General features: G+C 45.1%; 1 protein-coding gene across 1 annotated transcript in view; it reads right to left on the bottom strand.

Moving 5' to 3' along the window:
* Window positions 1–25,037, bottom strand: part of LOC138258618 (cadherin-related family member 4-like) — a 137,662-nt gene extending 112,625 nt beyond the window's left edge. The window contains exon 1 of the mRNA XM_069205963.1: window positions 24,922–25,037. Coding sequence (XP_069062064.1) covers window positions 24,922–24,947 — 26 coding nt within the window. The 5' untranslated portion in view covers window positions 24,948–25,037. The remainder of the gene's footprint in view (window positions 1–24,921) is intronic.
* Window positions 25,038–26,069: the final 1,032 nt, after the last annotated feature.

The raw sequence follows: 26,069 nt of genomic DNA, 5'->3' as shown, positions 1-26,069 counted from the left end.
ATTCTCAGAGGAGGCATCATGGTGGAGGAAATCATCAGGGTAGAGCCTCAGCTATTTGGAGCACAGGTGCAGCAGATATCCATTGCTAGGAAGATGGAGCTATGGTGGAGGATCGTGGACAGGGTCAACGCCATGGGACAGCACCCCAGAACAAGTGATGACATCAGGAAGAGGTGGAACGACCTATGGGGGAAGGTGCGTTTCATAGCAGCAAGACACCATCTCGCTATCTAGAGGACTGGCGGTGGACCCCCACCTCCTCCCGCACAACTAACAACATAGGAGGAGCAAGTCTTGGCAATCATGCATCCTGAGGGCCTGGCCGGAGTAGGAGGAGGACTGGACTCTGGTAAGTAAACTCTATACTACTATCACCCCCTACCTGCATGCCATCACATACCTCCACCCTCACCCTAACTCCCATCACTCCACCACCTCCCACACACCCCACCATCACATCTCACTTATTCCAGTGCCAAGCCCTTCATGCCATACCAATGCATGGACATCACTCACAGCCCTGCATAGACACCTATCACCAAAGCATGCACACTAGAGAGAATCAGCTAGCCTACCTACAACATACCAACCTACACAAGTTAAAGCTCCCAGGGCAAATACCAACAAATATGGCAACCCACTGATGCACAATATGTCACACACAGAAACAATAACACAGCATTTACATCCCCACAGGTATCCCAGCCAATGTCAGCGGAAAAGAGGTGCCAGCACTATCCAGTCCCCCAACTGAAGAGGCCCACAGTGATGACAGCCACTCTGGTCGCCTGGATCTTGATGACCAACCAAGCCCATCAGGGACCTCTGGACAGTCGGTTACCCAGGCACAGTCACACACCATCACAGAGCCTCCCCCACCTGTAAACACCACCACAGCACCCACCTAGCGTACCCATACCTCTGTCCCCAGGACACGTCAATCAGCAGTGTGTCCACCACTACAGGGACCCCAGGGCACACCTCATACCCAAGACAATCAGGGACCTGGGGTCAGTGGCAGTGGGCACACGGTTCAGGGGACAGAGGCACGGGACAACAGGGAAACTGAGAGGACTGCTGTGCACTATGGGGAGGACAGGCCCAGGGAACCGACTCTCCAGGAGGCACTTGCACAGATCCTGGGAGCCTAGCAACATTCCCAGGATATGCTGGGCCAGATCCTGGAGAACGTGCAGGTGAACAGGTGGCTGCAGGAGGGACAGTACCACGGGATGGGGAGGACTTGCAGGCCATCAACACCACTCTGGTCTGGTGCTGGCAGACATTGCCAATATTATGAGGGAGGCAGTCTCACAACAGTAGGCCCCTGCCACTAGCCAGACATCTGAACAGCCGTCCACCTCCGCTAGTGGACATGAGGCCCCGCCACACCATCACCCCCGCTGCAGAAGGTGAACCACCCCACAAATGTTCCCTGCAATCCAGGCAGAAGCCAGAGACTATTGCCAAGACCCCGCCAGGAAATGAGACTTTCCTTATTGTCACCCTTGTGTCCCACTCCGTCACCCTGTCCACCTTGAACTGCCATTGCTCCCATTCCAATGTTCCCTTGGACAATGCACCTGGGCACCAAATAGACTGGAACAATACCCAGGACTTTCCTCCATCATCACCCCATCCCAATGCACTTGCCCCTCTTCTTCTTAGCACTTCAATAAACACCCTTGGAAAAAATACAAGTATGGAGTATGTCAAATTTTTTAAGTATCTATTCGTTTAACCAGGTTCAAACATTGCAATTCAACTGTACAGTAATGTTCACATAGGAAAAATCTGTAGTTTCCTGCAGTGATCACACCAGAAGCGATAGTGGGGCACCAACATCTGCAAAATGAATTGCCAAAGGGTACAGTGAGTGGGCATAGACGTGGGAAATAACAGCATGCCAGTGCCAAAGATAATCTATATAATGACAATGAAATGTGAAGTAACACTGTGTTACCTGTGTGTCATTGGAAATATTGTCGTATCACTGCTGTTCTGTTGTCCTCATCCTCATCCTCTGCCTCCTCATCCTCACTGTCCACAGGGTCCACTGCTGCCACAAGGCCATCTCCAGCCTCCTCCTCCTCCAGAAAAGGCACATGGCATCTCAGGGCAAGGTTGTGCAACATGCAGCATGCCACGATTATCTGGCAGACCTTCTTGGGTGAGTAGCACAGGTATCCCCCAGTTAGATGGAGGCACCTGAACCTGGCCTTCAGGAGGCCAAAGGTCCGTTTGATTACCCTTCTTGTTCTTCCATGTGCCTCATTGTAACGTTCTTCTGCCCTTGTCCTGGCATTCCTCATAGGGGTCAGTAGCCATGATAGGTTGGGGTAACCTGAGTCACCTGCAAATATCGAGGGACAACATTTAGCCACACACTATTCTATATGGCCCACACCATACCCATACACCAACATCTACTGGATGGGAACGAGGGCTCACCTATTAGCCACACACGGTGCGTCTGTAGTTGGGCCATCACATTTGGGATGCTGCTATTCCTTAAGACAAAGGCATCATGCACCGACCCTAGATACCTAGCATTGACATGGGAGATGTACTGGTCCGGCAAGCACACCTGTACATTCATGGGGTGAAAACTCTTACAATTTCTGGACATCTGTTAATTTTGCGGGGAGGGGCAAATACAATATGAGTTCCATCAATCACCCCAGTTATGTTGGGGATATGTCCCATTGCATAGAAGTCAACCTTCACTGTGGCCAAATCCTCCACATGGGGGAAAACAATGTAGCTGCATATGTGTTTAATCAAGGCAGACAACACTCTTGTCAGCACGTTTGAGAACACTGGCTGTGACATTCCTGCTGCCATGTCCACTGTCACTTGGAAAAAAACAGTTGCCAAGAAAAGGACCACAGATAGGACTTGCACAAAAGGGGAGATCCCAGTGGGGTGACAGATAGCAGATATCAGGTCAGGCTCCAGTTGGGCACACAGCTCTGTGATTGTGGCCCTGTTAAGTCTATAGGTGAGGATAATGTGCCTGTCCTCCATTGTTGCCAAGTCCACCAGGGGTCTGTACACGGGGTATGTCTCCATCTTCTATTCATCTGCAGCGGTTGCAGTCTAAGGGACAAAAGAGTGAGGAGCCGGTCACAAACTGAACATTGGAGCCACAACAGTACAATGCATGATGTTAATTTGTAATGGTTAAGTGGGATTTGTCCTGTATATCCTATTTTTAACTGTGACACAGATATAATCCATGGCCTGCCCCTTCCCCTCCGAAATGGCATCTGCGTTTCCTGTGTGGAGGGTCAGGTGGAAGTGAGGTAATTCAGCTGACGTTGTGCACCATTGCGGTAGGCGGTTGGGAACCGCTGTGCAACTCCTTATTGGTTAACATGGGTCCCTAGGGGGGACAGTGGCAAATGGTGATGTACGCCGGTGGTGATGAAATGCACGGCCGCGGACGTAACCGCCATTTTCTATCTGATCACTCACTTGCTACCTGCCCTTCAGCAGGAGAGGACCGACACTGCATGTGCTGCTGTGACCTGTGTCTGGAACCTACCATGGCCCGTGTGACTGGGGAAAGGGCCCCTGCCTTCACGTCGGCGGAGTTGGAGTGACTGGTGGTTGGGGTCCTTCCCCAGTACAGACTGCTGCATGGGCCTCCAGACCAACAGGTGAGTACACTGTAGGCATGATGCATGTGGCATGAAAGCATGGAGTGTTGTGTGTGAAGGCCTCATGTAGACGGGTGGGTGGATGTCCCCTGAGCGGCGTACTGCTTGTGTGCTGGATCATATGTGTGTAAATGGTGATGTGAAGGGGTATGGTGGGTCATAAGTGAAACAGGCAGGACGGTCTGACTGATACCATTTCCTGTGTGTATTTCCTCTGCAGGTCAGCGCCGATCAAAAGAAGGATATATGGCGTGCCATCGCCAAGGATGTGCGGACCCTGGGGTCTACGGCAGGTGGAGCACCCACTGTCGGAAACGGTGGGAGGATCTGAGACGCTGGGCACGGAAAACGGCAGAGGCCCAGCTGGGGATGGCCTCCCAACGAGGACGGGGTGCCCGTCGAACCCTGAGCCCCCCGATGGCCTGCATACTGGCAGTGGCCTATCCGAAGCTGGATGGGCGCTTGAGGGCATCACAGCAGCCACAAGGGGGTGAGTACAGTGCCTATCATTACAACGTTTGCATGGTAGGGTGCTACCCGGGTGGGGGATGTGTGTCAGTGGGTGCCCCTTGGCCAGACCTGACATTGCAGAGTAGGTCCCATGTTGGCCAGGGTTCTGAAGTGATAATCCTGCTACCTAGCTCGTAGGCATCCACAATTGGCCAGGGCTGTTTGGGTCCCAGGTGTGCTGCATTTGGTGGTATGTGCCCCTCCCCATGCCTTGGTGGCTAACATTATAACTGGTAGTGCAATGCATAGTGCGTAGGGCTGTTCCCTATGTGTGTGAGGGTGGTGAGTATGCCAACAGTGGTGTTGGTGCAGCCGTTGACCCAGTGTAACCTGTGTCTCTTCTCCTCCCTTTTTGTTTTGTCACCCTGTCCTTATGTGCATTAGCATCATCTGGTGGAGGAGCAGAGGCACCGGCGATGGAGGGAGCTGCATTCAACAGGACCCAGGAGGCAGAGTCCACCGACGGTGAAAGCACCAGTCGGATGGAGGGCAAGGGGAGCACCATGGTGGAGACTGGAGGGGACAGTTCGGACTCAGATACCTCCTCCGATAGAAGCTCCCTGGTGGTGGCAGACACCTCTGTGACCACCCCAGCTACAGGTGCAGCCGCCACCCCTGTCCCAGCACCACCCTCCCAGCAGCCCCTCAGCAAGTTGCCCGTGCCCGCTCACCTAGGAGGGTGGGCATCTCCTTCGCCCCAGGCACCTCAGGCCCTGCCCCAGTTAGCCCTGCTGCCCTGAGTGAGGAGGCTATTGATCTCCTGAGATCCATCTCTGTAGGGCAGTCAATCATTGTGAATGCCATCTAGGGGCTGGCAGCCCAGATGCAACAGACTAATGCATTCCTGGAGGGCATTCACACTGGCTTGGCGGCCCAACAGAGATCAATCCAGGCTCTGGCCGCCTCTCTGATGGTAGCCATTGTCCCTGTTTCCACCCTCCAACTTCTTCTTCTCAATCCCATTCCCCTCAACCCCAGCCTATCCCAAGCACACAGGAAGACGAGCATGCACACAAGACAACACACAAGAGTGCCACAGGCAAACACAAGCACCACACACCATCCCACAGGCACTGACACAAACACCATCCAGATGCAGACATACCAACATCCACTGCATCCCATGTGGCCCCCTCCTCACCCTCATCCACCTCCCTCCCAGTTGCGTCTCCACTCACACCTGCATGCACTACATTCACATCCACTACCACCATCAACAGCACGCCTATCACTACACACCCCTCACTGGCAGTCACCACCACCCCATTCATGCACACGTCCCCTGTGTCCTCTCCCACTGTGTCTGTGCTCCCTCCTCCCAAAGTACACAAATGCAAGCACTCAGACACCCAACAGCCATCCACCTCACAACAGCATCCAGCCCATGCACCTCCACCCAAACACAGCAGACTGACACCTCCTACAACCACTTCCTCTTCCTCCACTCCCAAACCTTCACCCTCTTCCCGCTCCAGTGTCCCTAAGAAGCTTTTCCTCTCCACCGTTGACCTCTTCCCTACCACTCCCCCCCCATCCTTCACGCAGGCCAGGGTGGTCAGAACCCAGGCGAGCACCTCAGCCACCCAGTCAACGGCCACTGTAGTACCGAAAGCTACTCCAGGTGGGAGAGGATACCGGGCACCAGGCAGCCACACTGAAAGCGTGCCTGCACCAGCTGTGGTGAGGAAGGCCAAGGAAGCACCACCAGCTGCCTCGAGGAAGGCCAAGGAGGTACCACCAGCTGCCTCGAGGAAGGGCAAGGGGGCACCACCAGCTGCCTCGAGGAAGGGCAAGGAAGCACCACCAGCTGCCTTGAGGAAGGTCAAGGAGGCACCACCAGCTGCTACAAGGAAGAGCAAGGAGGCACCACCAGCTGCTATGGGCAAGGGCAAGGGGCCTGCACCACCTGGTGCTGGGACTCATTCGGAGCCCCCACCACAAACCATGTTGGTTCAGCCATCAGAGGCTGCAAGGGAAGGGCTGGAGCCTCCCCCCACCACTGCCAGCACCGCCACCAGCACCACTGCCAGCACCGCCACCAGCACCACTGCCAGCAGCAGCAGCCCCAGTGGGCAGCCGTCCAAGGCTGCAGAAGAAGGGCTGGAGCCTGCCCCCACCACTGCCAGCTACACCAGCAGCACCACCACTGCCACATCTGAGCAGCCGTCACCGCTGGAGGACAATGTGTAGTTTTGCCTCCATGGGCTGTTGTGCGGCATGGCCCCAGAAAATTCTGTGGGTGTGACACCCAGGTGAGAGACTGTGACGTTGCACTCCCCAAGATCTACATCCAGAACCAGTGGAGAAGCCATCCACTCACCCCAATCTTCCCAGGATGAAGCTCACTGGGCACAATGTCTCCTCCAGAACCAGTGGAGAAGCCATCCACTCACCCCATCCTTCCCAGGATGAGGAACACTGGTCGCAATGCCCCCTTCGGAACCAGTGGGGAAGCCATCCACTCACCCCACCCTTCCCAGGATGAAGAACACTGGGCACCGGGTGAGTATGTAATGTTACTGCATCTACTTGTGTGTATGGGGGTAAGGGGGGAGGGTGTTGCAAGTGTGTGTCACTCTCTTTTTCCTCCCTCCCTTCCCTGTGAGCTAGGTGGCAATACTCACAGTGGTCGTCTTCGTCGGCATTGGTGTTCATAGTGAAGCAGAAGACAGACGGGCATGGGGAACACAGACAACTCAGGCTCCATGGCGGCATGGTTCTTCCTTGAGTCTCCTGAGGTGAGCCATTTCCCTTTTGTGCAGTGTTTCCGCCAGGCTTTTGATGTCATTGGTACCGCCCCGGAAAAGGTGGTGGATAGGCCGGTCATAATTCAGTGGGCGAAACATTGTCTTCCGCCTGGCTGTTGGCTGTTGGCTGTTGGCGGTTACCGCTGTGGCGCTTGTTGGTTTCGCCCTGGCGGTCGGTGTTTTAAAGTGTCTGTCTGTCTGAGCGGTTTCAGGCGTGGTCATAATTCCATTTTTTTTACCGCCGGCCTATTGGCAGTATTACCGCCGCTTTATCGCCGACCGCCAGGGTTGTAATGAGGGCCTGAAAACTGAAATGCGAAATAATTCTAGGGGTGTGTGACATTCGCATAATTTAATTTTGTGTGAATATGCCGAAATTAAGAAAATGTAATGAAATTGCACAAAATGAAAATATGTTCTTTAACTCTATTTTATTACAAAATCAGATTAGTGTGAAATGAGTCAATTTTAGACCAAGGATGCATTGAAAAACATCTGCTCACATGTTCAGCAAACACATTTTTCCTCTACCCACACAATAGGATTTTTGCCTGATGCGTTTTTAATTATACAATCTGGTGTAATGGCATCAATTTGGGACTTTTGCTTAACATACGTAATACCAAATACCACATATTACTGAGATTACTGGGAACAAACATTCCACCTGGACCTATCATTTAATTCATGTGAGTTCTCTGAGATTAATGCTGAGTAATTAGTCGCCCCATATTAATCGCATAGATCGCATCCGATAATTATTTTGGAGAGTTTAGGTGGATGGCCTTGTAGTTCATGCATGATATCTAGAATGACCGCTGAGTTTCAAGTAGAAGCCAAAGCAGTCAAATAAGGGCTGCAGTGATATAGTAAATGTGGCAGATGTACCAGACCAAATATGCTGAAATTTATTGGTTGAAACTTGAGAAATTTAGATGAGGTGCTAAATAAAGAAACACAGGGGCTAAATAAAGTAACGCAGGACCAAGAGTTCACTATTACCCAGCGGTCCCTTTAAAAGTGGAGCATGCTATAAAGAATCTTAATCCCAGTGAAAGTATAAGTGACTCCAGCCCGCCATCAATAGCCAAAGTCTATGCCGAACTTCAGTCGAAAATCATGAACACCTCTGTGGTGGATGGCTGTTCTATGATGAGTGTGGAGCAGGCCTTTATAAAATCAATGCTAGAAGCGGAAAGTTATAGAGTAAAATATTGGACAAAGTGGTTACCAGGCAGTTGTCAAACCATTTGAAAGTGCATGGCGTCTGGAAGGATTTTCACTTATGCTTTCATCTGAGAGACGGACAGAGTTGGTACTGATAGATATAATTTGAAGGGCTATTACATGTGCAGACATCAATGTTAAAGGTTCTCCACTGTTGACATGATATTCTAATGAAACAAATATAGAGTGTAGCTGATTTATTAGAGGGAGCTGCATTTGAGAGACTTGGATCATTTTGAGAACCAGATTATATAACCAGAATATAGCTAGATCACCAGCAATGATATAATAACTCATCAGATAAGACTGACCTGTGGTGTCCTTCGGGTCCCCCTCCGTCATATTTATTTTTAACATTTATGAGAAACCCATGTACAATTTGTTATCAAGAAGAGAAATGGCAATACACATATACTCCGATGACACTCATTCAGTGTACCTCTGACAGGGGCTATAGTAGAGGACATTTTACGGCTCAATGATTGTGTAAACAAAGTCCAACAATTGATGCAAGGTTTAACAGGCTTTTCACACTAACAAAACTGGATGATGTTAATTAATTGGCTGTAAACCAACCATCTCCAGATTAGGGGAAGAGGACAATTGTAATGGGCATGGACACATCAAAGTGGAAGTTATTTAACTTTGGGGCCAATTCTCCATGCATTTATGAGTATGATAATTAATATTAAAAAAGTTATCTTACATACTCTTACATGCTTTTGTGTATTAGGTCCAAAACTTCTAAAATACGAATATTGAAGAAATATCCATATACAATTAATAAACAGAAAAAGGGCTTTGTCTTTTTTGTAGATACATTTTGCACTGATACATGAAGTTACCTAAGATGCATAAAAGAATATTTCTGTAGTACTACTTAACAAACTCATAAATGCTTTTGTCAGTCAGACCCTCCATGACATGTTCGACGAACAGTATCAAAGGAAAAGCTTCTTAATGAACTAATATGGGCGGATATTATATCTACAAGTTGGCAAATTATGTTGGCACGTGCGGGAATATGATACAGCAACTAATTCTAGGAATATTAACATTTCACACAAGAATTGCTGTAGTAGCCTGTACGTAGGGACAAATAGGAAAATAATAGGTAGGCTTCAATGTTTATAAATTCACTCAGCCAGGACGATGGACAGTGCATAATATGAGCCGGTTGTTGCAGAATGGGCACACTGGCACTCAATTTTGGCAGAGTAGCACTTTACGTTCTCTTTGACTGAGAGTGTTGGAGTGTAGCTTTTATAATCAATATTAACATGAAATGCTTCAAAATAATGTATAATGAAGCCGCATAGAAAATGTTTTAATGTAATACTAATATACACGTTTGAAAAGTGCCTACGGGGAGTGGCCATCAATGTATACTGTACGTTGACTAATGAAACTGTCTAATGATGACTTAATAATATACTAATGTGTGGCTTTATATCGGCAATATGAGTTACGTATGAGGGTTTTGCTAAATTGATCACTTGGCCTTAGTTAGCAAGTGTCTGGGCCTAGCTGCCTGGTCTCATATTAAATTTGTTTTCCTAACGTGCAATGTGCTGTCTTTCTGAAGGACATGAACCTGTACTTTTCCAGAAGCTAGAGATATGTGTGTAACCGTAGTAAATTCTTTCTCATGAGACCCGACTTGCTCAAGGAGACATTTTTGCTTAATGCAACAGTGTAATTTGCAACAGGTGCAAGGTCGCCTGTACTAGGAGAGGACAATGGAACTACTGACTGGAGCGACAAGTGTAACTTTTCTTACCTGACATTCTACCTGTTGAAGACGTCAATCACAGGAGCCAATAAACTACGTGAGAACTGTCCTAGGTGAAAATTCTAGTAAGGTGTGTGATGGATTATTGGACAGAGATAACAATGCACCAAATATTGTCCAATTGGAAATTAGAGACTTGTTCGACAAGTTTAATATAACGGCGTGACACGAGATAAAATCAGCCATTTCTTTTGAGGCCATTCTTAGCCATTCTTTGCCATCCTTCACCATCCCTTGCTGTTCTGAGAGACTTTAGCTGTTTTATATTTTAAACGATCCTCACCTTCTTCCTGGCCCGATACTTACTTCTCCTCCTTACGAGGGAAGAGTTCTTTTCTTGCTATACCTTGCTGAGACTTAGCTGTTCTATCCTGGCCGATGGCAAATCGACTGATGTCCTGAGGACAAAGACTGACGCTATATGCTGACCCATTTGGAAGGGTAAATATATGATGATAAATTGTAATTATCTGTTTGCCTTTTCTTTCTAGGTACCAACTTCTCTTTTGATAGAAGCCATAGTTAGATGTTTTCCAAATTCGTGTTGCTAAATTGTTTTGCATGAAGCCCAACATGCTGATGCTAATTAGAGGTTAGTTAAGGAGTTCACTAAAATTCGGATGCAAATAGGCAAATGACTGAATTCATGCCTTGTTGAATAATGTACTCATGATACTCTGCTAGAGTAGATTCATGTTGATGTCGTGCTTTGTTCTAATGTTCATGATCTATGCCTTGATAAAGTCTTATTCATGTTGTCACATTGTAGTTTTGTTGATGTGTTTACTGGTATTGAGACTAATAAACATGCTAGTAGATTGTAACAAATAGGGAATAAATATCTTAATCTTAATAGATTTGTGTAGTTATTCATGGCTGAAAGGTCATGGTGTGCTTGACTCTTATTAAATGTTATTGATTAGTTCTATTGATTAGTTCTTGTGAATATTGATGAGGTCTTTGATTTATTAATTGAGATGTTATTTGGATATCTCATCCTAAGGAGACTCCAATCAGGGTCAAAAGGTTCATTGGCCTAAAACGAGTCCTGTGCAAGTTAAATTGTCATAGGTGGGATGCGTTATCAAGAGGAAGAGAGAAATACATAAACGAAGGAAAGAAAGAGTTAAATAAAGAAAGATGGAAAAACAATGACAAAAGGTGAACGCAGGGATAAAAAACAACATTCAAACGTGAAATAAAGGGGCAGGGAGTGCATGGTGGGGGAGAAAGAGGCATAATTTGGAATCCAGAATACATAGTCTCAATATTAAGCAATCACAACATTTTTCATTGCCAGCTGTGGGCTTCTGAGAAAATCTTTGTCAACCAGCACTTATTTTACAAATTAAAAATTGTTGTTGGCTAATGTTTATATTCTGCACTGACTTAGTTCAGAACAGAGATTGAAGCTAAGGGCCTTGCCTCAGTCTTTAAGATAGTGTGGAAAGAAATTTCAGAACATTGAAAATTGGAGTGATGAGGCAACCTATCCCTTGTCATAGATGCAAAACCTATTATGGGTTTTATGGAGGATATCAGTTTGGTGCCATAGCTCACTGTGAAACCTGACCGGCGTCTGCAAAGACAGCTCTCAATGTTTTAACAAGCACTTTCAATGTATTTGCTTGCAATGAGAGGCTAATGATGGCCTAATAACAATTCAGGTTAGAGAAGTCTTCTGGCAGGTTTTCTAACATTAGGTAATTGTCCCTAATCTGAACTAAGACAGAATTACCCCCTAATTTACCGGCATTTACAATCTGGATCTGGAGTGGGTATATGCCTAAACTCTGGAAAGTCTCCTCTATCTTGTGAAAAGATATCAGATTGCATAAGCGTGACAATCATTTTCTGTGGTTTCCGATTACAGAGGGAAATTATTTCCAATATGCACTGTATTTACAACTGGGTTAAGGGACCAACACTAGAAAGGAGAGGCTTAGATATCAAATTTGATTTTACAAATCTTTGCTACAAAATTATCCACATGTGTAAGTAATTTCTACGAAAAGTGAATGAAATTGGCAGGCTAGTTGGGTAAACATCTGCATGCTTTGTGATGTTTCCGGTATGAGCAGCTTAATGACTGGTCGTATAAAGGCTTTGACTAGTCCTTGGATCCAGTGAAAGGTAATTTCCACTAGAGGTTGAAAGGTGGGTTTTGGTTAACTGTGAAAGGTGCTTCTTTCTTATGAATACTCCTTGAGTTTGTAAAATAATTGCAGTTCGGGTAACAAATCCATGTGTACTGAGCGGTTTATCCTGTGGTAAATATTATTGTTGGAGATTAAATACGTTTGATCCACAATTTCATATTAGGACCAGATTTACCAACTTTTTGCACTGGGTTTGCATCACAAACGTGATGCGAAACACCACAAAATATTTGTTGCTTTTTACTTTCCTGTGCAAAACTTGTTTTGCGCTGGAAACATGCCTAAAAGTAATGCAAAGCAGCGCTGTTACTTAGCATCAAGGGGATGATACATGGGAGGCAGATGAAATTGTTGACGCAAAACCCTATCTACCAAAAATCGGAGACAGGATTTTGCATCAAAAATGAATACCCTTTGAAAGCAGGGGTTAAAAGGGGAAATGTTTTAATTGCTCCTTTCTTTTCTGACTTTGCACTTGTGCTGCACCGTAGAGCACACATACAAAGTAGGAAAAGTTTTAGAAGTTGTCTATCCACAGTATTTTGTACTGGAATGAAATCTTTTCAGTACAAAACCTCTGCCTGGCTCACACACACACTCTTACACTATGGCGCAAAGGTGTGTGTGGCGTTCAGCAGCAAAACTGCACCAGCGCTAGAGAGAGAGCCATATCTCTGTACATACTGTGCTCTCATGCTCTCTCACACAACACAGCACATTATGTTTGGCGGCTGCACTGTGTTGAATGAGAATTTAGTATATCTGGCCCCTAGTCTTCTAAGTCTGGCTGCCGACTGATGGCTTCTGTTAGGTAAGGAATAGTTTCTTACCTGTAACTCCAGTTCTCTCGTAGGGGAATTTCTATTATACAGGGAGTGCAGAATTATTAGGCAAATGAGTATTTTGACCACATCATCCTCTTTATGCATGTTGTCTCACTCCAAGCTGTATAGGCTCGAACGCCTACTACCAATTAAGCATATTAGGTGATGTGCATCTCTGTAATGAGATGGGGTGTGGTCTAATGACATCAACACCCTATATCAGGTGTGCATAATTATTAGGCAACTTCCTTTCCTTTGGCAAAATGGGTCAAAAGAAGGACTTGACAGGCTCAGAAAAGTCAAAAATAGTGAGATATCTTGCAGAGGGATGCAGCACTCTTAAACTTGCAAAGCTTCTGAAGCGTGATCATCGAACAATCAAGCGTTTCATTCAAAATAGTCAACAGGGTCGCAAGAAGTGTGTGGAAAAACCAAGGCGCAAAATAACTGCCCATGAACTGAGAAAAGTCAAGCGTGCAGCTGCCACGATGCCACTTGCCACCAGTTTGGCCATATTTCAGAGCTGCAACATCACTGGAGTGCCCAAAAGCACAAGGTGTGCAATACTCAGAGACATGACCAAGGTAAGAAAGGCTGAAAGACGACCACCACTGAACAAGACACACAAGCTGAAACGTCAAGACTGGGCCAAGAAATATCTCAAGACTGATTTTTCTAAGGTTTTATGGACTGATGAAATGAGAGTGAGTCTTGATGGGCCAGATGGATGGGCCCGTGGCTGGATTGGTAAAGGGCAGAGAGCTCCAGTCCGACTCAGACGCCAGCAAGGTGGAGGTGGAGTACTGGTTTGGGCTGGTATCATCAAAGATGAGCTTGTGGGGCCTTTTCGGGTTGAGGATGGAGTCAAGCTCAACTCCCAGTCCTACTGCCAGTTCCTGGAAGACACCTTCTTCAAGCAGTGGTACAGGAAGAAGTCTGCATCCTTCAAGAAAAACATGATTCTCATGCAGGACAATGCTCCATCACACGCGTCCAAGTACTCCACAGCGTGGCTGGCAAGAAAGGGTATAAAAGAAGGAAATCTAATGACATGGCCTCCTTGTTCACCTGATCTGAACCCCATTGAGAACCTGTGGTCCATCATCAAATGTGAGATTTACAAGGAGGGAAAACAGTACACCTCTCTGAACAGTGTCTGGGAGGCTGTGGTTGCTGCTGCACGCAATGTTGATGGTGAACAGATCAAAACACTGACAGAATCCATGGATGGCAGGCTTTTGAGTGTCCTTGCAAAGAAAGGTGGCTATATTGGTCACTGATTTGTTTTTGTTTTGTTTTTGAATGTCAGAAATGTATATTTGTGAATGTTGAGATGTTATATTGGTTTCACTGGTAATAATAAATAATTGAAATGGGTATATATTTTTTTTTGTTAAGTTGCCTAATAATTATGCACAGTAATAGTCACCTGCACACACAGATATCCCCCTAACATAGCTAACACTAAAAACAAACTAAAAACTACTTCCAAAAATATTCAGCTTTGATATTAATGAGTTTTTTGGGTTCATTGAGAACATGGTTGTTGTTCAATAATAAAATTAATCCTCAAAAATACAACTTGCCTAATAATTCTGCACTCCCTGTAGTCATAAGCACTGAATAGTCCTAACCACTTGCGGGTCCCTGGAGCATTTTTTCACAATATATCTTCTTCAGTGCAGAGATTCGCCTTCCTTCAGGAAGGCCTGCAGAGTCACTTAAGAGAGAAAAATAGTATGCAGCCTGTATGAACAGGCTACAATGACCCAATTCTTCATCTTGTACTTAAAAAAACGGGGCAAGGAGATTATATATATATATACAATCTCATGATGTTTTTGTGAAACAGCATAAATGTCTTACTCAAGTCCTTTTTGGTGGAGCAGAGATATGAAGTAAAGTAGGGCAGTGTAGCCCCATAGACTGCCATTATATGAGTTAAAATAAAGGCTGTCCCTTTAAGAATCCAGAGACTGCCAGTATCCCATCATGCTGAGCAGGTGGCATTTGCTTCAGCTGTTTTTGAGGCAACGTGTGTGTGATATATTGTCTACTGATTCCCTCTGTCCACTCCACCGGGGAGGAGGGAAGGTTGCTTAACACTATAATGGAAATTCCCCTACGAGAGAACTGAGTTACAGGTAAGAAACTATTCCTTCTCTCGTAGGGGATTTCCATTTATAGTATAAGCACTGAATAGAGTAGCAAGCTCATCCATATTTAAGGCGGTGGAGAGGACAGACAAGGTAACTTTAATGAGTTTAAGCAAATAGATTTCTAAGGAAGGCTTGTCCTACTTGAGTGTCTGCTCTGGCATCAGATCCTGGGCAGTAATGTTTGGTAAATGTATGGACAGATCTCCACGTGGCTGCTTTGCAAATATCTGGGATGTGATATTTCTCAATAAAGCAGCTGTAGCCACTTTACCGCTAGTGGAGTGTGCTTTAGGCTTAGCTGAAAGTGTCTTGTTAGATTTTTGATAGCCCAACAGGAGACAAGAAACTATCCATCGGGAGATAGATTGTTTAGAAGTGGCCAAGCCTGTACGGACCTGACCATAGTTAATAAACAATTGGTTTGATCTACGGATGTCTTGTGTCCTATTGAGGTATATTTTCAAAACTCTCCTCACATCCATAGAATGAAGAGATCGTACAGCTGGAGTAGGGGGATTCTGAAAGAACATTGGAAGTGATATGGTCTGAATAACATGAAAATCTGAAATAACCTTGGGGAGAAATTTCAGGTGAGTTCTTATAACCACTTTGCTAGCATGGAAGACTCGGTATGGTTCATGAGAACAAAGTGCTTGGATTTCGCTAACCCTGCGAGCTGATGATATTGCTGCAAGGAAAGCTGTCTTCCAAGACAGGTGTTACAGGGAGGCTTTGTGAATAGGCTCAAAGGGGTCCTGCATAAGACATGAGAGTACAATGTTACGCACCCAGGCAGGTGAAGGACACCTAATGGGAGGGAAAACCTTTTTCAAACCTTCTAGAAAATCTTTGATGACAGGGATTTTGAAAAAAGAGGTTTGTGAAGGACATTTTCTGTAGGCAGTAAGGGCTGCTAGGTGACATTCTATAGAAGAGAATTGCAAGTCAGATTTTGACAGATGGAGTAAATATGGAAGAATGAAATATTCCTTGCAAGAAGTAGGGGCCACGTTCTTGGAGGAACACCAAATGCAAAATCTCTTTCACTCGAATGCATATACAAAACGAGTTGAAAACAGCTTAGCCTCTTTGAGGATCTCCATGAAGTCCAGTGGCAGATTCAAATGTCCGTACTGTACTAGCTCAGGAGCCACGCCGCCAAATTCAAAGAGGAGAGATTGGGGTGAACCGTCTGGTCTCCAAAGTTCGTCAGCAGGTCTGTTCTGCATGGCAGCTTGAGATGTGGACAGATGTACCAGTGAAGGAGGTCAGTGAACCACCATTGACGTGGCTGCTCAGGAGCTATCAGGATCATCTTGTCTTTCAAGTGGAACAGCCTGATGAGAACTGCTGGAATCAGGTGAATTGGTGGAAAATCCTAAAGAAGTTTGCCAGACCAGTCAATCCATTCCCCAGTGTCCCTGAATGGTAGTACCTCGAGGCGAAGCTTCAGCATTTTTTGTTTTCTGGGGTGTGAACAGGTCAATGGAAGGTGTGCCCCACAAATGAAAGATGTTGTGAACGACATCTTCATGCAAGAATCACTTGTGGTTTTCTTGCAGAATCCTGCTGAGAGAGTCTGCCTGCGCATTTTGTACACCTGGAAGGTAAGTTGCGGTGATTGTTAGATCCCTGGCTGTGAGCCATTTTCCGATTGCCTGGGCCTCATGTGATCGACGCCTGGACCTCGTCCCTCCTTGCTTGTTAAGGTAGTACATGGTGGTCGTATTGTCCATCTGAACAAGCAGGGAGTTGGACCTGAATGACGGGTAAAATGCTTTTGGCGCTGAATGGACTGCGCCTAGCTCTAGGAGGTTGATATGTGATTTCATCTCTTTCTCTCTGACCATTTGCGTTGGATCTGGAGATGATCCATGTGAGCTCCTGATCCTCGTAGTGAGCCGTCTGTTACTATTTCAGGAGGAACCTCCTGTTGAAAAGGCATCCCTTAAAGCAGGTTCTTTGTGGAGCACCGCCATTTCAGGGAGAGTTTTGCATAACAAGAAACACTATTCTGTCCTCCCAATTGCCTGTCAGCTGGTCCCACTGGTCCTTGAGACATTCCTGCAGAGGTCGCATTTGGAGATGAGAATTCGGAATGAGGAAGATGCGGGATGCCATCGAGCCTAGGAGAAAGGATATTGCTCTTACTGTTGGACAGTAAGCTGTCATGATAGAGTGACATTCTTGAAGGATCAATAACTGTCTCTCCTCCGGAGGACACATTCTTGCCTGAATTGTATCGATAGATGGTTCCAGATAGTTTAAGGTTTGAATAGGGACAGACGTTTACTTGGAGAGGTTGACCTGCAGGCCTAATCTTTGTACTGGGTTTGTTCTACTACGAACCTCAAGAATTTCAGATGCTTTCTGACAATTGGACTATGGAAGTATGCGACTTGAAGGTTGATGGAACAGAGCCAATTCTCTTGGTGTAATTGGGGATAAATTTGGTGTAATGACAGCCTTCAGAACTTTTCTTGCCAAATCCACTTGTTAGCTGTTTTGAGGTTGAGGACGGGTCTGAATTCGTTCTTATCTTTCTTTTTCGCCAGAAAGTACATGGAATAAAAGCTGTCCCTCGTTGGTGGTGAGGATCATGTTCCATCACTTGTTTTTGTAAGAGTATGTTGACTTCTGACCGTAACAGCTGGAAGTAAATCTGGAAGGTTTCAGGAGGATGGATAGGGGTGGAGGACTGGTGAGACAGTATCCATTTTGTACAATATTCAGAATCCAGTCGTCTTTAGTTATTTTTTGCCAGTCTGCCAAATAAGAGGATAAGCTTCACCCCACCAGAGTGGGTAACAGATGAGGGGGAAGTAACAACTCAGGGGTTTGACACGGATGGTTGCTTGCCTCCTTGAGTAGTTTAATAGGTGGATCTCCCCCGGTCTCCTTTCTTTGGTATGAGTGGTAAAGACGCTGTTGCTGTTGTTGTCTTCCACTTTGTTGGTGCCCCTACTGAGGGGTGCGAAACCTCTGAGGGTAGTACCATGGTTGGTAGGGACGGAAAGATTGTCGCAATTCTCTGGACCTTTCCAAGCCAACTGCTTTCAGTGTCTCCATTTCTGCCTTCATTCTTGCCATTTCATTGTCAGTGTTGCTTCCGAATAAAGTGGCACCAGAGAATGGTAGATTTAATATCCTCTGTTGGGATTCTGGCTTGAATGAGTGCCTCTGGAGCGTGATCCTGTGGTACTTTTCATGTGCTGCAAGCAGTGAAGAATCTGCAGCAGTGCTAGGTATTTGGTTGAAAACAAGTAATCTCTCATTGAGGATTTCTAGAAAGGCTTCTTGTTTGTCTTTTGGAAGATCCACAAATTCTTGCGTAGAGTTCCATAGATCCCTGTAATACCTGCCTAAATGGGCGGTAGCACTCGCTTTCATTGTGGTTGCCGCTGTACTGCAAACCTTCTGATCCACTGAGTCTAACCTTCAACTTTCTTTATCAGGAGGAACTGTTGAAGTGGAAGTAGTGGCATAATGTTTCTTCGCTGCCACTACAATGACAGTGTCTGGTGATAGGTATGTACGTAGAAAGGCAGGATCCTGCTCTGGGGGGGGCGGTATTTTCTCTGCAGCTTGGATGGAGCTGGCTTGACAGAGTCTGGTGTTAAAATAGATCCATAGCTGGTTCTAATAGACCTGGCACTAATAGTAATTAAGGCCTTGATGTTGATCTATGTTGTAGAGTCTCAAAGATTACTGCAGTTGACGGTTTTGGAGTCGACATTGCAATATTAAGTTTTGAAGCTCCCCTCACCAAGACTTCCTGAAACGTGGTGATATCATCCATAGGTTATATGCGTGGAGGTGGGGAGTCTGACAGTATCGGAGAATATTGCCTGTAGTAGTGGATGATGTATCTATAGTATGTCTGGAACAGGATCGTCTTGAATGGTGGTGATGACGTGAGTGCCTGATTGATGGAGATAAGTGCCTTGAGCTGTGAAGGTGGTGCCTAGAATGATGGTGCGATCTTGATTGAGTTGTGGACTTCGGTGGAACAACTGGTGCTGGAGAAGGTGGTGATGGAGGCAGGGGTTGAGGTGGAGGAGGTGGTTGAGGAGATGGCGCTAGCTGAGGAGAGCAGGTGCAACTCTTGAAGGTGAGTAAGTTCTTGAATACTCCGAATACGGTGAGGTACACACACGTGGGTGGTACTATTCAGTGCTTATGACTATAAATGGAACTATGAGAGAACTGTTGTGACCTGAAGCAGTGGTGTGCATTTCCATCAGATGCTGCTGAGAGTGCCTCTCAGACATATCTATGTTGCCTCATTGAATCCAAATTAATCTACTACAAAACTAATCAACTCAAGCTTCCCTGCTCCCTTCTCATCTAAGAGGTTCATCACCATCAAAAGACAATGACATAGAGTTAATTTCATAGTCCCCTTTCATCTACATTTTAAAAGGTGAGTTGTAAAATAATGTAGCATTTATGTAATGTAATGAATAACAGGGAATGATTTCACAACCTAAAGTAATGTTCATTAACCATTGCTGACTTTAGTGACCCTGCACTACTAATACTACTAGTGGTACTACATTCTACAGTATTACTAACTACACTATCATACATGCTACACATATCAGTACCACTATTATTAGCACTACTACAGTTACTACTTCCAGTAGTATTGCTACTCAAGGTCCCACTTCTACTGGATTCATACAATATACCACTGCTACCTCTAATTTCAGCAATACTACTATAACTTATTCTATTGCTTTGCTATTATTGACGCCACTACTGCTACACCTAATATTATTAATACAGTACTAGTAAAAGTACAGTACTGATAAACGTAGTGCTTTGGCTACTGGCAGTAGCTACAGTTTCCCCATGGGCAACATCATATTAATGCTACTTTCAGTGTATGGACTGATACTAGTAATAGATCTAGCAACCTGTTGAAATGGCCCACTACTACTACTTTTAATATTACTACTAGCACTAGTAAGTTTAAAATGGATCTATTTTTGTCTCCAAGTGGAAACCCATGGACTTTTACACTTAAATAAACGTCATTAAATGTTAACATATCAATAAATGTACTTCACATATCAATTTCCTGCACATTTAGACCACCTGTGACAAACAACCAACCCTGTCAAATTAATAAAGTTATTTTTTCACTTATTAAATGTGCAAAATATAGAAAACAAATCGCTCTCCTGAACAGACAGTCTTATTTAAACACATTTTAATATTTAAATACAATCACACCAAAAAAACAGTTACATTCTTCCACTAAAAAATATGCATTTATTCAGTTGTGCACATCAAATAAACTTTTCAAAACCTAAACACGAAAATTAATTAAAAGCAAAAATAAACACCACAAAGGTAGAGTCCCCATTCTCTTTCTATTCATTTTCTGACACCCTCTCCCCAGTCAAGTAAAAGTGGTTTAACCACCACTGTCTTATTTTTGTTTTAAAATGATTGATGGGAGTCAACACCTCTGGATTTAACTTTATAAGCCAGTGTCCTTCAATGAGCTAAACTCAATGAGCATGTGGCTCAATGAGTTTACTATATAAAAACACAATGAAAAAACAAGTGTGTTTGGCACTGAGTGAGACTGTAGTTTATAAGAAAACACAGTACCTGTCAGACACTTCCTCACGAGGTAACCTGAGGTACCTGGTTCTACTGATAAGACTGTGTCTATTACAGAGGGAGAGGCAACAGTACACATGTTCAAGTTTTATTGGCTGACGGTGGCTTATCTTTTCCCCAGATAATGCAAAAAAGATGTGTCATGGTGTATCAAAAGATAACATATGAACACACACTCTGAAGACTCCAAAGAATCCACCAGTCTGATGGAACACCTCCATTTCAAGCTACATACCAGCCCGACATCTACCCTCAGGGGAACCCTCATCTACCGCTCTCCCAGACCATGTAATACCTTCGCCGACTCCATCACGGACTGCATCTCCGCACAAGCCATTGCAGCCACCAACTACACCCTGCTGGGAGACCTCAACTTCTACCTCGAAAACCTACAAGATCCCAGCACTGCATCCCTCGTAAACAACCTCCACAACATAGGGCTCCGACAGATCGTGTTGGAGCCAACACACTCAGCAGGACACACCCTCAATCCCATCTTCACAACAGGAACCTCTGCCACCTTCAGTCACACCACAGAACTCCCATGGACAGACCACTGATGCATCCATTTCATCTTTAACACACCCACCGTCATCAGACCCCAACACCTATCATTACATAGAAACTGGACAAGAATAACAGGCGATCAGCTCACTGCCGCCCTCGCTGCCCCCACCATCGCACACAACGACGACTAAAACACCGCAGCACGCACTTTCCATAAATGGATCGCCACCTGCGCCAACACCATAGCCCCCCTCAAAAAAAACAACAGCACCCATGCAAAGAAAGCCAGATGTTTCACCCCAGAACTCTGAGAATCTAGGCACACTTGTCGCCGCCTCGGGAAAATCTGGACAAACACCAAATACACAGAAGCCCATAGCAACTTCAGAGCCGCCACCGTCACAAACCACCTTCTCATCAGAAACACCAGAAAGAAAGCTATACAAGACAGAATCTCTGCACACAACAGCAAGGAACTCTTCAGCATCATCAAGGAGTTTGCCCAACCCAACAGTGAAACAATGGACATCCCACCCTCACCGGAGCTCTGTGACAGACTCAACACCTACTCCCACCACAAAATCAAGACCATCTATGACAGTTTCAGCAAGGACAACCTAGGCGCAAACCCCCTCTACCAAAACCCGACACCAACAAACCAACAATCACCACCTGGACCCACCTCACCACCAAAGATATGCTGAGAACAATGAGGTCCATACACTGCGGGCCCCCACGGACCCATGCCCCAACCACAATTTCAACAGAGCCGCAGACACCATCTCCCCCAAGCTCTGCCTCACCATCAACAGCTCACTAGCTGCCACCACCTTCCCCGACGTCTGGAAACACGCTGAGATCATCCCCCTCCTCAAGAAACCACTGACCTCAAAAACCTCAGGCCCCTCCCTCTACTACCATTTCCTGCGAAAGTCATCGAAAAAGCAGACAACAGCCAACTCGCCACATTTATAGAAGACCAAAACATCCTCGACATCTCCCAATCCGGATTCAGGAAAAACCATAGCATCGAAACAGCCCTTCTGGCCGCAACAGACGATATCCGCTCTCTGCAGGACAAGGGAGAGAAGACGGCACTCATCCTACTGGACCTCTTGGCGGCCTTCAACACAGTCTCCCATCACACCCTGATAAGAAGTCTCCACCAAGCCGGCATCAGAGACAAGGCCCTCAACTGGATCCAATCCTTCCTTTCCGGCAGAAGTCAATGAGTGAGACGCGCCGCCTTCCTCACAGACCCCACACCCACCACCTGCGGAATTCCCCAGGGATCCTCCCTTAGCCCCACATTGTTTTACGTCTACATGGAACCACTAGCCACCTTCATCAGAAGATACGGAATCAACATCATCTCCTACGCCAATGACACCCAACTCGTTACTTGACAAACCATTTTATATAAGGAAATGAATTTTATTAGCTCATAAATTGGCTAAGATATTGAGTAAAGTTTTATGGAAGGTAATAGCTGTATATATTTGCATGATAGACATAAGTTTTTTATCATAGCTTTTTTACCTTATTTATGTCTTATTTACTGCATTTTAAGTATGATTACAACCTCAGTTTTAAGGATTTTATTGTAACATTTTACTCGATTGCTGGCTATTAGGTCCTATTAGTATTATGTATGATTGTTATTATGAATTCCAACGGTTTTAATTTACCATGTATGACTGTTATTTTTGAATTTTTCAATGGTCTAAATTCTTAGACCGAATGAACTTAAATAAAATAAATAAACTCATCCTCTCCCTCTCCAACGAACCCAACAAAGCCAGACACAACTTCCACGAAGGAATGGAAGCCAACTGGATGAGAAACAGCTGCCTTCAGCTCAATGCAAACAAGACAGAAGTACTTATCATGGGCCCTCAACCCAACACATGGAATGACTCCTGGTGGCCACCAACGCTTGAAACCTGCCCATCCCCACCAGCCAAGCCCACATCCTCTGAATCATCCTGGACTCCAACCTCAGCATGAACCATCAAATCAAATCAGTCACTTCCACCTGCTTCCACACCATCCTCCTCCTACGCAAGTCCTTCAAGTGGATCCCCCTCGAACATAGAAAGACCATCAACATGCCCTCATCACCAGCAGACTGGAGTATGGCAACGCATTCTACGCCGGAATCAACAAGAAACTCACCCGCAAACTACAAAACATCCAGAATACTGCCACCAGACTGGTCCTCGACTTGCCTCGACATTGCTACATCTTGCAGCACCTGCGTACACTGCACTGGTTTCCCATAGAGAAAAGAATCACCTTCAAGATCCTCACCCACGCACACAAAGACCTCCACAACACTGGACCAGCCTATCTGAACCAGCGACTGAACCTCCACATACCCCACAGGACCCTACGCTCAGCCCAGCTCTCTCTCGCAGAAGTACCCCTCATCAGGAAAACCAGAACAGGAGGACGCTCCTTTTCGTACCTCACAGCCACAGCCGGAAACGCCCTCCCTCTCCACATCAGACAAACCACCTCCCTCCTCAGCTTCACAAAGGAACTGAAGGGATGGTTTAAGAACCACCTCACCGGTAAACGCTACACTTTCCCCCTCCCCCAGTGTCTTGAGACCCTAACGGGTGAGTAGTTGCACTACACAAGCACTGATGGATTTTGATTGATTGAACATATGTGCCCCAGTATATGGTTGAGCTCTTTAGGCAGGTGACTAAATCCCACACTGCATCATGCATCCAATCTTTCTATGAGCTGAGAGGGTGGTGTAAGACATGGGAAGGTAGAGGAGGGAAAAGGGAGGGGAGGAGAAGAAGAGGAAGTCAAGCTCTGGTACGGGCAGAATGACTGCATGATTTTTGGGATGATTGCATGTGGCTGACTATTGTGTGAATGCACCCTAGTATGAACAGGCCTCTTTTGGGTTTAAGCTGGTATATTTAATCTTTAATTTTGTACTTGGTCGTAGTTACAATGATTGGTGAATATGTCTTCAGTAGGCTTAACGATGACTTCTTTATAGTATTCTTTTGCAGACTGTCATTAAAAAAAATAATGTGTGGTACGCCTGGGGTGAGGAGCTCTTGGGAATAAAAAGGGCTGTTGTGAGGCCCAACTGTGTCTGCTACATATTTAGTATTACTTTGTGTCTGGATCAACATATTCTGGTCTCTATTTAAATTGTGTTATACGTTAGTACCATATTTGCAATACAAACAGCACTTCTGTGTACAATCTATTTCCATATTTAATATATGCTCAAATATATGCTTAAATAATTGATGTTATGTTCCTGCACTAGTCTGTAAAAAAGAAATGTATAGATTATATGAAAAGTATTTTAGCTGTGTTTTTTATATGTAATAAAACAAAAGATACAGTTTTTATGATGATATTTTGAGAACATTGTGTATATTAATACATTTTTATTTTTATTTTTCCAATGTTTGTTATGCTTATATTGCCATATTATCAAACATAAATAAACTTTAAACTTACTCCTGGAGGATGCTCATTTGCCACACAAGTATAGGTTCTTCAGAAACGGTCTTCACAGAATAAGATCTCCCTGTTACAAGTCTCTTCAGTGAAGAAATTAATTATGAGTTGTTTTGCCAGAGGATTGTAAATAGTTCTGCAGATCATATGGTTCAATATGCCCACTGATTATTATATTTGTGTATTAGATGCATATAGTTCCTACCTGGATAGAATCTTCCACACCATCATTCCGACAACAGTGGTGAGCAGGGCAGCAGTCACGGTTATTACAGCTACAAACCAGGGTTCTGGATCCCAGGATCGCACTACAGAAGTAACCACAACTGGTGGATGTGACTACAGAAGGAAAACCCAAGTAAAAATGTGTCAAGGCCTGAGTCCCATGGGGGAGAACTTCAGAGTAATACCAAAAGTCTAGGAAAATGGACGTCAGCAAAATAATTTCCTTTATACATGCTAAGACTGTCATATAGTTCAAAACTGAAAAACAGAATGAGATGGCTCCTTGGGGTCCTACTACTGGTTTGCCAACAGCACTATCATTAGCATTATGCTTGGTGATTACAGGGTTAATGGGCCGGCTTTATTTCTTGATGGAGAAGAGTCAATATCTTTCTGTAAACCTGCTACTCTGACAGCTCCGCTTGTAAAAGGTATTGTTAAAGCACACAATCACATTAGACCTGTGTTCTTCACAGCACACAACAACTTCATGATAGCTTGAGGGGACCTTTACTGCTACCATAACTTCTCCAGCTACAATACCATTTCAAGCGTAGAGTGACACATAAATTATCCAAAAAGGAAGAGAGAACTCTGGTTAGTTTCCAAGCTCCCTTATAGAGCACCCTACAACAGCAGCAATGCTCTAAATTTGCTCACCTCAAATGTCTGTTTTTCTAGCAAAGTTTTCAAGCATAGGAGTAGCAGAGTGCCATCCACGCTGAGATGTAAAATGACAAAAACCTTTCACCACTCCAGCCACAGTATTACAGCTTTGGAGTGGTAAAACACCATCCAAGCCAACCTAGAATGAGCAAAAGCAACCCCTCCTGACACGTGTTTTCCTATCAATAAAGATCTTCAAACAGATTTAGCTTTTTCCAGACACAAGGGATCACCCAGTATAAATCAAAACAATACCCTTTATGGCTTAGAGTGATGCATATATTATGCAAAAAAGAAAAGAGATCTCTAGGAAGTTCCAAAGTTTAGGTAGAGAGCAGCTCCTGTATTGAGCACCCTACAACACCCTTGACACGCTGAATTTGCTCAGCTCAAATGTCTGTTTTTTTAGCAAAGTTTTTTAGCATAGGATGATCGTTTTTAACTCGGCATGGATGACACTAT

The sequence above is a fragment of the Pleurodeles waltl genome, chromosome 9 (genome assembly GCF_031143425.1).
Source record: "Pleurodeles waltl isolate 20211129_DDA chromosome 9, aPleWal1.hap1.20221129, whole genome shotgun sequence".
Taxonomy (NCBI): Eukaryota; Metazoa; Chordata; class Amphibia; order Caudata; family Salamandridae; genus Pleurodeles; species Pleurodeles waltl.
Note: the sequence above shows the minus strand (reverse complement) of the source record. Positions and strands in the feature narration are given on the sequence as shown.